Raw genomic sequence first — 15,564 nt, 5'->3', positions numbered from 1 at the left:
GAAGAAATTTATTGTTTTCCTAATTTTATTTGGAATGATCTGAGTATGTAGATTTCATTTGAGTTATGGGTCAATGGTGAGGCCGAGGTACTTCATCTGTGGAGTGCGCTCTATACTGGGGCACTCATTACATTCGTGTTAAGGGTAAGCGTGTGTATAAAGTAAGTTAATATTTTTTTCAGCTTTTTTAAATACAGCTGACCAATTGTTGTTTTCGAACAGTAAGATAGTATCCTCAGCAAAGCTAACAATGCTTCCCTCAATTTCTAGGATGCAAAAGTTGTTAATAGTAAGAAAGAAGAAAGAACAGAGTAAGAACAGAGTCGGTCCCAATAAGCTTCCTTGTGGAATTCCATAGTCAGTTGAGCGCTGATTACTGAGGGTATTCTGTATTTTAACCTGTTGTTTGTATCCATTTAGGTAGCTTTTAAAGAAGTTTAGCTCTTTGTCCGTAATGCCAATTTATTCTACTTTTTAATTAGTTTGCTGTGTGATATTGTATCAAAAGCCTAAGAGAGGTCTAAAAAGATTGAGATACATTTATTTCCTTTATTAAGGCTTTTTACAATGAAGTCTGTCACACTAGCAATGGCATCTGAGGTACTTGTGTTTTTTTAAAGTATTTTATGGCTCTCAACTAATTTTAAAAGTTGTTCATTAACTGTGTTTTATTGTTTCAATTGGTAGACCGAGTTTATAGGTAATGCATCTAAGGAATTTATGAGGTACATATTTATATACAAGGTACCTATTTAATAAGTCAGTGAAAACCAACTAACTGATAATTTAAGTGTATTCACATCGTTTGGAAGAATGAAATGATTATAATAAATAAATAATTTACACTCCTCCACTCGTTTTCATTGATAGACCACATCACTTTCTACCAGTTTGGGCCATCTACAGTCATAGACCACATCACATTCTGCCGGTTTTGGTCATCTTCGGTCATAAACCCCATCACTTTCTGCCGGTTTCGGCCATCTTCAGTCACAGACGACATCGCTTTCTGCCGGTTGCAGCCACCTTCAGTAATTGAAGTTTAAAAAAAGTATATTAAATCTAGTTAAATATAGTTTGTATCCAACTCTATCCTCTCGTCGGCTAAACGAGTGTCCTACACAGGCTACGGACCACCAATGGTTAGTTTGTATCCAATTCTATCCTACCGTCAGCTAAACGAGTGTCCTACACAGGCTATGGACCACCAATGGTTAGTTTGTATCCAATTCTATCCTTCCGTCAGCTAAACGAGTGTCGTACACAGGCTATGGAACACCAATTATTATTTTGTATCCAACTCTATCCTCCCAACAGCTAAACGAGCGTCGTACCGCAGGCTATCGACCACCGATGATTAGTTTGTTAGTTTCAGCTATTTTGACTTCCTAATTCCACACCCTTTGCATATTTGAACTTAAAGATTGAACTAAGATTGATAGTTGGTTTTCTACTCGGTGACATTCATTTATGAAATAAAATTGGTGACCCCAACATGCGACGGACGTGTGGAGAGCGATGCGCGAAGGCCACTAGAATGATAAATGATGTGCCGGGAACTACAGCCATTGCAACTTCCCACAGTTCCTAACCTCACGAGACACATCTCGCAAAACTTTTAACTGACTTTGGAAACTTTGCTAGACATCTTATCCCTTTGCATTATTAATTTAGTCTAAGCATATATACATACATTCAATTTCATCGATTTAAACTAGAAGAGAGGATATTATAATAAAGCTTCACAAAAAAGAACAACAATGTAAATATCTCTCCACTAAGCTCCATAATTCACTTTCAACGGCAATGAAGAAAACAGACAATGTAAATCATTTCAGAAAAAAAAACAAATCAAAATCAAGAAGTCAAGAAAGAGGAATTATACCATATTTATTGAAAAAAATGTCATGGCATCGGAAACAAACGGTATTTATATAAAATCAAGTCCGTTTCAATACGAGACCCCTTGTGAGGAGGACTAGGAAAAAAATTACGAATTAACTTTTATCCTTAATTTATTTTATAATAAAAAAATATTTATTGGTAATTTTAATAAAAAATATGTGCATTATTGTTTTAAAAAAACATACAGTTTTCTTTGTTTGCCAGCAAATGGATGGATTAGTTTTTAAATTGTAAAATGCTAACAATTGAATCGCAAGATTCTACGCGCACGGATGCGGAGCACTATTCAACATAAAGTATAAATATCATCATATAATGTACATCATCTTGGATTTAGGGTGTTTAGGTAAGAAATTTTTTCCCCTACCGAGAAAATACAAGGCCTCTTAGTCTATAAAAGCCAGGTAATATTTAAATAAACCCATATGAGGTAAAAATTGTGAGGCGCATATGACGCCGTTCTATTTGTTTAAAGAACATTAACTTTAAATTCAGTAAATTTAAATGATTCAACATTTCATGGAATATAAGAATCTAGAAAATCAAAAAAAAACAACATCATCATCTTGGACGTTCATTATTGTGAACGAATGTTTCTTTGTTATCAATTACCTCACCACTGGAATTAGATACGGGATTGAAAAAAATTCAATATATATAAGGTAGTGTTTAATGGGAAAAATACGGTATAAATAAATTTGAACTCTGGGGTTATAGGAGACCGAAAAGATAAAATTTGCATAAAAAACATAAACAAATAACATCAATAAGGATATGAAGTTCTGAGAAGGTAAAAGGTATGAGGATTGGGTAGGAATCTGGGGATCAGTGTGTCCAGGAGAAACGGACATATGAACTGCGCCCACTGCGCAAGCCGATGGGTCGAGACCAGTTGGACAGGTGAAATAGTCTCCTCAAATCAAGTTCTCCCGATCTTTTTTGCTGGCGCACCTCTCCCAATGTACCCTGCTAAATCACATATCGCAGAGGTGTTGGTTATCCAATAAAAGGTTCTTAACCTGCCTCCTAAATTACAAGATACAATAATGGTTTGTTTGGCCTACCTCTGTATGAGAAGTTCGTCGATGACGGCCTGGTCCTGTTCGCTGCGGATGCTGACGAGGTGCCCACCCTGGCGAACGCACTCCGCTTCTGCTTGCGCCCACGGCAGGCGCGCGTGCTCGAACACCGCCACGCAGAACTGGCGCAGCCCGACCCAGCCGTACGAGCAGCCGCCCACCACGCCCTCCATCGGCTGCGAGTGGTACCACAGCTTCAGGAACAGACCCACCATATCTCTGTCACCTTCGCTCCGCTTCGTCGCTTCACTCTCGTTGGACAAACTCGACCCATCGTCGCCACTTCGAAACACGTTATTGCTGTTCAAATTCTTATCACTATCTTCTAATTTCACACCATTTTCTTTAACTACTTTCACATCGTCAATTTTGTTGTTTAGCAAACTTTTCGAAGTCCTTCTTATCAAAACATATAAAATAACGTTATTTTCTTTGGATATAATTTGTACGTTCCTCAAGGGATCCCCGGATTTGGAACAATGTACCCAGGAGTTTGTCCCGTCCCACAACTGTATGGACAGGCCGAGACACTCGGGCACTTTGGCCTCGCGGGAGTCGAGTAAGCTGGAGTATTCCGTTTCGAGATCTTGCAATATGTCGTTGTTAGAGGAACTTTGCGATAAAGTTGTACTTTCCGGGGCTGGGTTGTTTGCGCCGAGTTTGACCGCCCTTTCCCCCATCTGTAGGCGCAGGGCGACTCTATTCCCATAAGGCAAGTGCATCCGGAACGTGCAGTGAAGGGAGTTCGTCGGTTCGATTTCGAAGGAACCGTTTCTCGCCGTGAGAGTGACGTTGTAACAGTAATCTACCAGTCTATAGGATATCACGAAGGAAGGGGTGCCGTGGACGTGCAGGTACGGGCTGGCCTTGGTTTCGGAGGCCGAGATGTAGAGGGTTCTCTCGGCCTCGGGTAGTTCCTCCAGCTTGCCGCAGAGGTGGCTGTGCTGTGCGTGGCGGGAGGGCGGGCCGCCGGGGTGGAGGCGGATGAAGCCCCCGCTGGCGCAGGGCACGTTGAGTCTCTCGAGGGTGACGAGGAGGCCGTGCTTCTGGGCGGCCGCGGCGGGGAAGAACACCTGACAGTCTGTCGGGCTCCGTGGTATGTCGCCCCAACTCACTCTGCCCGACGCTCTGTACAATGACACCTGACATTCTGAAACAAAAATACTCATTAATCACTATTAAAACTTATATATTTAAATACCGTGAGATGTCAGTATTTTGAGTCGAAGCGTAACTTTATATGGTTTTAGTTACGATTGTGAAATAGAAAGGAGACTAAATGGGGATGACAAACAATCACTGGCTCCGGGCGGTTTCAATTCGAATGTTGTATACAAATAAATAAAATATAACCCAAATAATCGCATTACGTTTGTATAAAGCAAAAATACCAACATTATACTGTAGAGAATATACCTCACAAGATTAAAATGGAACGGACATATATTGTGTCATGATTTAAAAGGACGAAATTGAGTTATAAAACGAGCAAACATCATCAAGGGTCGTGGCACAGAAATCGGAGTGATATATGGAGGTATTTCCGGTTGGAGACTGCGCCATAAAACATCCTGTCGCCTGGAAAAATCGTCCCCAAAACACTCAACCTCTTTTTGACTCGAGGAAGGAAAAATATAACGAAAATCGTAACACAATTCACTTTATCAGACATTTATTACTTTTCGGTGAAAGTCAAATATTTATTCCACATTATTTAAAAAATAAAAGCAGTTTATTTAAATTTTAATATTATTGACGCTAGCCAGTTTTTGCTTGAAAGCAAGCTCCACGAATGTTTTTACAATACGTAATAATAAAATAATGAAAGAGCAAACTAGCAGTTCATCCTATCTACTCTTTTACAGTATGGTTCATAGCGAAACCTGACAGGCAATATATTTAATATTGGCGTACAACGCTTGATTTCTTTTTAAAATATGTTTCTTCACCGTCTAGTATATAACACTCTGTGAACAGTACACCTCGCGTCTATATAATACCATATTTTTAAATTTTCTCTTACATCAATCAAAACCAAAATATCATCTGTAAATATGTACTAAAACACCTACCTACTTAATAAAAAAATGGATCAAATTTAAAAAAAAATATAATTTACTGAACCTAAAATGCTACGAATGCTAAATTTTCGCCTATTTTTTCTATCTATTTTTTTCGAAATAACTTACCTGCTTTTCAAAATGATTTTCTTTTAATTGTACTATGTTACTAGAAAATTCTCAGTCTATTTATATATTCTTCATGGAAGTAGTTTATAATCTGTCATAAGTATTTTCTCAGAATAGCTACTTATTATATGTTAAAACGGCCACCATATTTTACCGGAACAGAAACGTAACAAACACATATAGAAAAAAAACGAAATGCGAAACGCTCAGTCAATAGTTGTTAAGTAATGTTGCCCGATGTAACATTGTCTAAATCATAAATATACCTGTGGTGTAACATTAGACAGACAAATCTCAATCTGAGATCTGGGAGGGGATAAACTTACGTTATTTTTACACACTTAAGAAATAATGAAAAAGAAAACAATCACTGGGTTTTATAAGTATAATTACGAAACTTTTTAAATATCCTTGTATTATATTTATGCAACCTTGATCTACGATCTGGGGCCCCCATTATGAAATCTACCAAAACTAAGTTGAATCTGTTCAAAGAGCCTTCACTAAGACAATGTCCTATTAAACGGGAGCAAGCTAAACTTTATACCTACAATGAAATGTTGAAATACTTCAATCTTAAAGGTCTATCAAACAGACCTAAAGTAGCCGACTTGTCGTGCTTAAACGACCTATTAAATAATGTAATTAAATTTTAACTAATTTCTAAAATAAATTGCTGGTAGAAATAAAGAGACCGCAAAGAAAATATTAAACAGTGGGTAAGAAACATTCATTAAAATTTTCAAGCTTCCCTCTCGCGTTTGACGTCTGTACAACTAAAATGATATAACCTTTAACCAACGAAATTGATAATTATATTCTCCAGCTCACCTATAAAATTCAAACGATGTTACCATCCTTGATTTTTTTGGTTACAATTATTTTTCAATTTTCTCTACTTTACAGTGCAATGTTATTATTTATTTTTGTTTCCAATAAATAATCAACCCTTAATAAGAACATTATGTGAATGGATTGCTTTTTTTGTTGTCACTCTGTTAAATGCTCCTAATAAACAATAAAATAATAATACATTATTGAAGAAGACAATACTAATAAATCTAAACGAAACATGAAACAGAATAAGACATAGAAAAATAAAAGGTAACGGTCTCAACTGGGAATCGAACCCAGGATATCTGTCTTACCGGTAAAACGCCTCTAACCACTTGGCTATTGGGACCTAATTATTATACGTTATTTTTGTGTTTATTTTTAATAATATTATCTTGCAAATAAATTTTCCCATATTTTTGGTTGCTTTCTTTTGAATTATTACAAAGTTCTAAAGAATTTGTTTGTAACCTACTTACTCGTACCGTACGTCTCTTAAAACAAACCGATTTTTATTTATATTGGGCACCTAAATACATAATACGTTATCTTAAGGCGAAGCTTAGTGCTAAATCACTATTTTTGATTAATCTTTATAACGAATTGGTGTACATTAAGAACATAAAAAAATATGTTTCAGATAAATTTAAGGTTTTCCTATAGTTTCGCTTGAGTAGAATACAAATAAAATAATAAATTACTCAATAAAAAAATATAAATGTAAACTACAAAAAAAAAATTTTCAATAGAAATGTAAGAACGCGTTTTGGCTTGTAGCTTCCTCTTAAGACACAACGCGACGCAAGTCACGTGTCACCTACAACCTTCCCATTACCGTTACATTGTTGTAATGAATTATTATGAATTCATAACTAACACTATAATTTGTTTTAAGGCGTGTGTTCAAAAAAGTGTTGCCACCATTGTAGATGAGACATGGGGTGAAATAATGTTAATCTTCCACTACTTCAAACGCTCTAACACGGTAAAAATTTACTGATATAATTGCTAATTTACTAAAAATTTCAAACTATTCGTATTCCAGTTAAAAATAGCACTGCTAGCGGTTAAAGATTGCATCGACAGGTTTTCTAATAAATCTATAAAACACGAATGTGTTTTGGACGAAGTTAGAAAACGTGTTTGTCATTGTCTACTATCGAGACAAACGCAGGTGGTGCCCACCGATTATCCTAGTGGAACACGTTTCGACGAGATACTGGTACTCAATAGGGCCTCTAAATTGTATATGTCTGTGGTTATTACGTGGTATCTGAAGAGATGAACCGTTTGATGCGAGCGTGTCAGTAAGTACGCGCAATGTAAGCTATGTGAAACTTAAGCCGAATTTGATGAAACAATTCTTCCTTGAACAAATAAACGAATGGAAGTCTGAGGAGTAGAAATGTATTACCACCTAAATTAGCGATAACAGTAGTAGTTATTTATCAAATCTGTATAGATCACCTTCTAGGAATTTCTTGTTCAGTGATTATCATTAATCCGTGTGCAAACCAGTTAACCAGTTGAATAACCGGTAATTGAAAATTTGATTATCGGCCTGTGTCAAATTGTATTGAATACAAAGAGCTTGTTGTTCGGGAAATAATTGCTTTCCACTCTCCACAAAACCAAATTAATATTCAAACTAATTTTTATTCGCCAAATGAGTAATTTGCAGTGCACGCTGGAGATGACAAATATCTGAAGCCTTTTTTAACATTTACATGTATTCAAACAATGAATCAGAAAGAATAAACAATGTTATGTGTAAAATATAGATAAACTATTTCTGTTGGCAAAAAGGATGCGAGGAATATTATTCAAGCCAAAAATATCTCTATCTATAGTGAGTCTTATATCAATACTAATATAGGTAATACGCATAAAAGTCCCTTGGTAAACACAGTATAGAAATGGTCGATTGATGCGCAAAATTATTTAGCGAATAATTTTATAAGAAAAAAAAATCAAAAAAAATTGTTACAAAATACTATTGGCGTTAAAATATTATTTATTAAGTTGCTAGTAATTTTCTAATAAAAAAATAAATAATTTAGTAGTTTTACTAGCAGAGCTGAACTCCCCGGCGTTAGCTTCACATAGAGTTAGCTTCACAAAGAGTTAGCTTCACAAAGAGTTAGCTTCACATAGAGTTAGCTTCACAAAGAGTTAGCTTCACATAGAGTTCGCTTCACGAAGAGTTAGCTGCACATAGAGTTAGCTTCACATATAGTTTTTCATTATCACACTCAGACAGTGACATTCCTCTTGTTTTGAAGGTCAAGGGTTCAAATGTTCATCAACCTCAGAATAAAACTGTAGATTTGTATACAAATCAAATTCACACCGCCCGCCCGCCACAAACCGACAATCAACTTTATATTATAATAGATATTGAAATTAACAATATTATTTTATTTCTGCTCAAGCGAAAGTGTTGTAAAAGCTTTAATTTATCCAAAGTATATATTTTGGTATTCGTAATATCATCCAATTCTTAGTAAAGATTAATGTAAAATGGACATTTCACTGACAGCTTCGCCTGATATTATTTTAAATATTATTGTTAATAAGTAGGCATCAAACAATTCTAACCAAATAATAATATTTACAATAACTCCAATGATGAGTTTGATAAAATCTTTGTTTGATGCTTACACTAAGGGCCAGTTGTTTCACAGAACTTGAATATTAAATTTGGAATTTGAAGAATTGTTCAAGTTCTGTGAAATAACTGGCCCTTATTATGGTTCGTTAAGTATAAATTTTATGAGGTTTTCATGACAATTCACAGTATTTTATACAATTGAATTATAAAATAATAAAAAAGTATCCTAGGAAACTTACCGAAATTCAATATTCTTGTGAAGACCACTTGGTAGACAGTTCTAATATCAGTGAATCTGTAACGTAATCTGAAACAAATAGAAATATTGGTTATCAACAAGTTATTCACGACACGTAATGTTGTAAAACAATATCTTTGAATGTTATAATAAAATATACCTTTCAGTAGAGTACGCAGTGAGAGATAAAAGTTGATTATCAAAATGCTTTTTCCACGTCTTTCTCCAAAGCGCTACAACTACATTTGATGGAAATCTATCCTGTTCTTACAAAGCCTTGTACTGTACGTGTACAGTGTACTCTCCACAGGTACCCACTTATTTATCGTGTTGAAAAGTGCCCATTAATGAAAAGGCAGCAGCAAGTATAACATATCATATATTTATAACAGAAAAACCGTTCGTGTATCTAAACAATAATAAAAACCCAAAATGATATGCTTCGGTGTCACGAAATGTATACGCTCTGGAATGTATAAGCAAATGGAGCATTCAAAAATTGCAATTAGAAAAATTTCGAAAGAATATTCAGGCGAAGCTTTATGTTACATGAGTTGAATGTGTTTTAAATTTTAATGATTAAAATTTAGGGACATTTAAACAAATTTCGGTCGCGGTTTCAGTTTCGGCCAAAAATTTGTCGTAAATTTCGGCTCAGCCAAAATCTGCGTTCGTGATTTGTCGGATCACGTTTGGCTTTACTCGGAATTTCTTCTCAGCGAAGTTCCGTAACAACCCCCCAACCCCCTCCCCCCATGGATTTCAAATATTTTGTGGGGAGCACTCATTTTGAATTTTTTTTGTGGGGAATTATGTTTTATAGAAATTCTCTAACCACCCCTCCCCCCCCCCCCCCATGGAAACAGGAACCGTCAGGTATTCAGTGGCCCGCCAGTGATTCAAAATCGTCAATTTCGCCCAACTGTTAAAAAGGTTGGGCAGCCTTGCTCTAGAATAACTTGTCTAAAAAGAAAAAGTTGTCTTGAAGTTCAAATATTTTTTTTTTATTTTTTTTTTTTTTTATTATTTTTTTAGTTAGTTACATTTTTTATATTATAATTTTACTGGTCTTCCATTAAAAGCCTTAGCTTGTGGATGGAAGAAGAGTTAACATTTCACATATTATGTACAAATAAAGTCACGTGTACAGTTAATACAATGCAGTTAATACAGTTAATACATTTCATATAATTATGTATATAATTAGTATATAATTATAATAATTATAATTATATATTAATATTATATATAATTATATATTAATAATAATATAATAATTATATATAATAATTATATAATTATAGTATATAATTTTTTTTTATCAAAGCTTAAGAAATAATTACTCTATTGTCTAACATAAAGACTATTAACGATAAGACTGACGTGTTTTTGTGTTTTTGAAATTTCTTTAATGCGTGCATCGAAGAACGTGTGTACCCACAACAATCAACCAAAAAGCGTTAAAAGTTTTAAAAAATGTAGTGAATGTATATTATTTAATTGCGCATTTTACTTTATAAGTTTATTAACAATAATGCCCAATTTGGGGAATAGCGTTTTTAATCTTACTTTTAAAAGTTTCAATCTTATTTTTAAACTTAAAACAGAAGCCGAAATTCAGTCTCGGCTTCAGTTTAGGCTGAAAATTTTATTTTTGGTGGTTACTAGTAATAATACGAATAATGATAAGATGTAAAGATATTGCATGGTGACACACAAAGCGTCACTCAGGTGGTTCGGGCATTTCATAGAGTAGATGGATGAAGAAATAAATATTACGAGAATATAATATACGACGACCAAGAAGTTGAAGACACCCCACGAAGACATGGCACGAACAAGCGAATCAAATATTCAATTCGAGTCATGTCAAAAGTAAAAAGAAATAGATGGTTTTTGTATGAGATAGAATAAATGTGGAAACAGAGAGGAATTCCACACCATCCGACCAAATCGGTAGTTTAGTTGGATTAAACAATTCCACACCATCCGACCAAATCGGTAGTTTAGTTGGATTAAACAATTCCACACCATCCGACCAAATCGGTAGTTTAGTTGGATTAAACAATTCCACATCATCCGACCAAATCAGTAGTTTAGTTGGATTAAAAAATTCCACACCATCCGACCAAATCAGTAGTTTAGTTGGATTAAACAATTCCACGCCATCCAACCAAGCGATTAGTCGGATTAAACAATAATTTATGAACAAAGTCTTCTCGAAACGTAATCGAAAAAAAATCGTACTGCAAACTACTACCATCATCACCGTAATAAGTAATCTCATTGCGCTGCTTTAAATAAAAAATAATATTTTTCAAGTCAAGAAAAAAGATACCGAAATCGATTTGAGGCGATTAGCCAGGAGATGACTTTATATACGTAGCTGCAAGCCACCGTAATGTGATCTAATCCAGTGACACAGACAACGAAGGTCGTCTTATACGTAAAATGTCAATTTGGTAGGCGGGTTTGCTTACCGCCGCCACGGTAACCATTCATTGGACAGTGCCTCTGCCATAGGTCACCCCAAGTGGAAAGCAACGGCCGGTGACTTAACAGAGGTGCCCTAATTTATGGTATGAGGTTTGTCCAATTCTCGAACTTTCCTGCCGAACTCTCTCGACCCATCGCCTTGCACTGCTGTGGGGGGGGGGTAGATTCACCCTGGACACATTGACTTCCAGATTCTTGCAGATCCCTCAGACCCTTTTCCTTACAAGAACTTTCTCTTTTTCATTTCCTCAAAAATATACTCCACTCTGCATCCAAAAATATGGCCTGAGGGAAATTATTTTCCTCAGTTACTCCTGTGTGGTTAAAAAAAATCACATTAATTTTGACCTTTTGTTAGAAGTTGACCGCAGATCTATCAGTCAAAGGGAAACAGACAACGGAGATTTATTTGAATGTGTTTGTCAAATAACGAGCAGTTAAACAGTTGATTAAGCTCGCCATAAGCCTTCTGTTCGGCTTCCACTCGATTTCCTCTGCCTTTATCATCAACTTTAGTCTAGTGGCTCTATGTGTTGATTTGTCCTCCACTTTATAGGCACATCGCTTTGTGCTTCTACCTTGGTAGGTTTATTTGAGCTATTTAAGTACGCCTCGGTACACACACACACACACACCCATCACCAGCGGCGTAGCTACCTAGGGGCTACGCGGGGCAGTGCCCCGGGGCCCTCAAGCTCAGGGGGCCCTCGAATCCTTACCAGAAATCTCGATCGAACTGAACTTTTGGAAATTTCTCCCATTTTCAAAATAAATATGACAGGTTGCAACTTGCAACCCCAAATTAATCATGACAACTCAGTTGTCTTATTGTGTTTTATTGTGTCAGTTGTGTTATGCCTAGGGAATTCCCCTAAATTCAGCTAAATTCAGGATACAGCATCAAACGTTGGGATCTACTGTCAAAATTCACTGGCGAATCGGACACCACTCTAAAAAAACTAAATCCGACTAGATGGTCCAGTAGGGTCAATATATGGATATTATCAAAGCATTATCAGAAATATTTCTAAAGAGTCCTAATAAAGATGAGCGTAGTGAAGCAGAGAGTATTAAAACAAAAATGCTAAATTTCGAGTTCGTGTTGCTTTGCGAATTCATGTACAGTGAATTGAACGACATCAATTATGCATCCAAAACTTTACAAAAATGCGAAATCAATTTGGGCGAGGCGAGTAAAGTTTTAGCAGAGACCAAAGCAAAGTTTCAAATTTATAGAAATGATTTCGCACTATTCAAGTGCAAAGCCACTGAAACTGCAAGAAAATATGGCATTGATACCCATTTTCAAGAAAAAATGTAAAGAAAAGTTAAAAAACATTTTGATGAATTAGCTGCTGATCACCGATTTCCAAACCGAGAAAAAATATTTATAATTGAGATTTTCAATAATGTACTAGACACAGTAATATCTCAATTGGATACACGTTTTATTGGTATGAATGCAGTCTGTCATATATTCGATTTTCTAACACCAACGTTTTTATTACATGTTGATGAAGCAACTTTATTACAAAAGTGTGACGAATTCCAAAGAAAATATTCAGATATAATAGGCCCTAGTTTTTCACTTCAATTTGTTAATATTTACCATCTAGTTTTACCTCAACTAACTCAAGCATGGACTGTTCACCAATTATGTAAGGAAATAATGAGCAAATATGGAGTGCTAGAATGCGACCTAACGGAAGTATTTACAGCAATGTTATTATTATTTACAATTCCTGTCACTTCTGCAGCAGCTGAAAGGTCATTTAGCAAATTAAAAATTATTTAAGAAATAAGATGGGCCAAACTCGACTCCGAAATTTATCGCTAATAGCAATTGAAAACATAACCGCATCAAGGCTGAATTACGAAGTCATTGATACTTTTGCGAAAACTAAAGCTAGGAAAAAATTGTAAATATAATTGTTATTTAGTCAGTTGGTAGGCCCGACCTTTATATAATAAACCCTTGAATCTTCTCTATTTCGTTTTATTAGCCAAACCTACACCAAGTATTAATTGTAATTTATGTTGTTACTTGTTCTTGTTCTTGTTACTGTTTATTATCTGCACAAAAAATAGCTTAAGTAGCTTAGCATTTTAAAGTTTTTGTATATTTCATATTTTTATTTGATAAAACCTAATCAGTTTACATAGCAGTGGGACCCCATTTTTTAATTTGCCCCAGGGCCCTTGGTTACCTAGCTACGCCACTGCCCATCACCCCGCGAGTGTGGGTGTGGAGCAATTAGCGGTGCGAATCCACCGTCGCTGTCCTTGTTGTCTTTATTGCAATAATAGAGTTAGAGCACACAACACACACACACACAAATACACATACAAACATACACACGCACGTACGCACACACACTAATAGCTCAAAGTCTGTTTGAATTAGCAATCCGCTTGCCTCAAGATAAACTTAGAGGTAAGCACTTAAGCATTCTGAACTATCAAAGGGTATTAAGCTCTAATCCAAGCGGTATTGTTATTTATTTGTTTATAACAGAATATTTCCACAAAATTTTTATTTAATTTTTTGAATTATTCAACACTTTCTAGATTACTAATAAATTCATGTAGAACTTTGTAATGATACAAGCAGCCGAAAATATGGGAAAAAATAGTTGATGATATCGGTAATTCTGAGATTTAATACGAAGATCGACAAAAATTACATAAAATAATCAGCCGAGTGAATGGGTAAGACAGAGATCCAAAGTTCAATTCCCAGTTTCGACCGTTACCTTTTTTCTGTGTCTTGTTCTTTTTCATGTTCAGATTAATTAATATTATTTTCTTTTAAAATGATTAAGTTTCATCAATAATTATATAAAATACTTTATATACTACTATTTCATCATAAAAAGATCAGACATGTTCCGAAACCATTGGTTTCTTCGTCGGAATAAACTTGATATAGTTAAAATTAACAAATTTAAAAAGTATACACAAAATATTATTATGAGGGGTGATTAATTAGTTATTATTTTATAAAAAAATAATCAAACGAGATAGTTAATCATTACGTTTATATATATAGCAAAAACTTTTATAAAGTAACCCATTTATGCACATATTAATTTTGTTTAAATAAATTAATATAACAGAATCAAGTAGTAACCAAGATTTTTAATTAACAGAATTTTTTTAGTTAAATTATTATCAATGGGAAAATAAATTTAAAATCAATATAATAATACTTCAAATTTAATAATTAAAAACATAAACAACAAAGACCATTAAACCAACTTTTAACACAATAATCTATAATATATTAAGTGAAGAGGATGATATTTTAAATAAATCGGGAGTTTGTATATTCATTTGTAACGATTGTAACTTTTTTAATATTTGTTGGACTTCTAGTTATTATACTATTTAATACTAGAGTTAAGGAGCACCTATGTAAGATGTTTAATACTAGAGATAAGGAGAACCTATATAAGGTGTTTAATACTAGATTCAAGGAGCACCTATGTAAGGTGTTTAATACTAGATTTAAGGAGCACCTATCTTAGGTGTTTAATACTAGAGTTAATGAGCACCTATGTAAGGTGTTTAATACTAGAGTTAAGGAGCGCCTATGTAAGTGTTTAGTACTAGAGTTAAGGATCAAATAATAATTTAAAAATAATCGGATTTTAATAAAAATGATTATTCTGAATTCGCCAACCACATTTTGGAAACATATCTTTATTTTTTTTCACACGAATACAATTAGAAATAAAGATAAAAATACTTTCATAAAATATTGACGCCCGGTCATTTATGACCCTCAAATGCTGGAGGGGTTAATAGAGTTAAGGAGCACCTTGTTTAAATAGAATTAAGGAACACCTTAATACAATGGGTTTACAATTGGATAACTTTGACATTAGAAAAAGTGTTAATAGTCACTTAAATATTATTTAAAACATTTTTTTTAAATACCTACCTACACTTAAAATAATTTTAATTTTTAATTTATTATTTTCTAGTTTTAGTAACTACTTGATTCGGTTATATTTATTTAAAAAAATGATATTTATATAAAGGTGTTAGTTTATAAAAGCTTTTGCTACATATATAAATGTAATGATTAACCATTTTGTGATAATTTTATTATTTTTTATAATAGTAACTAATTAATCGTCTTCCATTATAATATTTTGCCGATAAGTCAATTTTTGAATTTGTCTTTACTTGTCTACGAGTACTTTTAAA

General features: G+C 34.3%; 1 protein-coding gene across 1 annotated transcript in view; it reads right to left on the bottom strand.

Moving 5' to 3' along the window:
• LOC149422101 (uncharacterized) overlaps window positions 1-15,564 on the bottom strand; it is a 592,400-nt gene that overhangs the window by 343,362 nt on the left and 233,474 nt on the right. Inside the window, exons 5-6 of the mRNA XM_089633082.1 lie at window positions 8,858-8,925; window positions 2,970-4,134 (exon numbers count right to left, since the gene is read on the bottom strand). Of these exons, the coding sequence (XP_089489208.1) occupies window positions 2,970-4,134; window positions 8,858-8,925 (1,233 nt within the window). The remainder of the gene's footprint in view (window positions 1-2,969; window positions 4,135-8,857; window positions 8,926-15,564) is intronic.

This window comes from Hesperophylax consimilis, chromosome 7 (genome assembly GCF_061612785.1).
Source record: "Hesperophylax consimilis isolate HC1 chromosome 7, BYU_Hcon_1.0, whole genome shotgun sequence".
Classification (NCBI taxonomy): domain Eukaryota; kingdom Metazoa; phylum Arthropoda; class Insecta; order Trichoptera; family Limnephilidae; genus Hesperophylax; species Hesperophylax consimilis.
The sequence above is the reverse complement of the archived record's forward strand: the minus strand, read 5'-3'. Positions and strand labels throughout refer to the sequence as shown.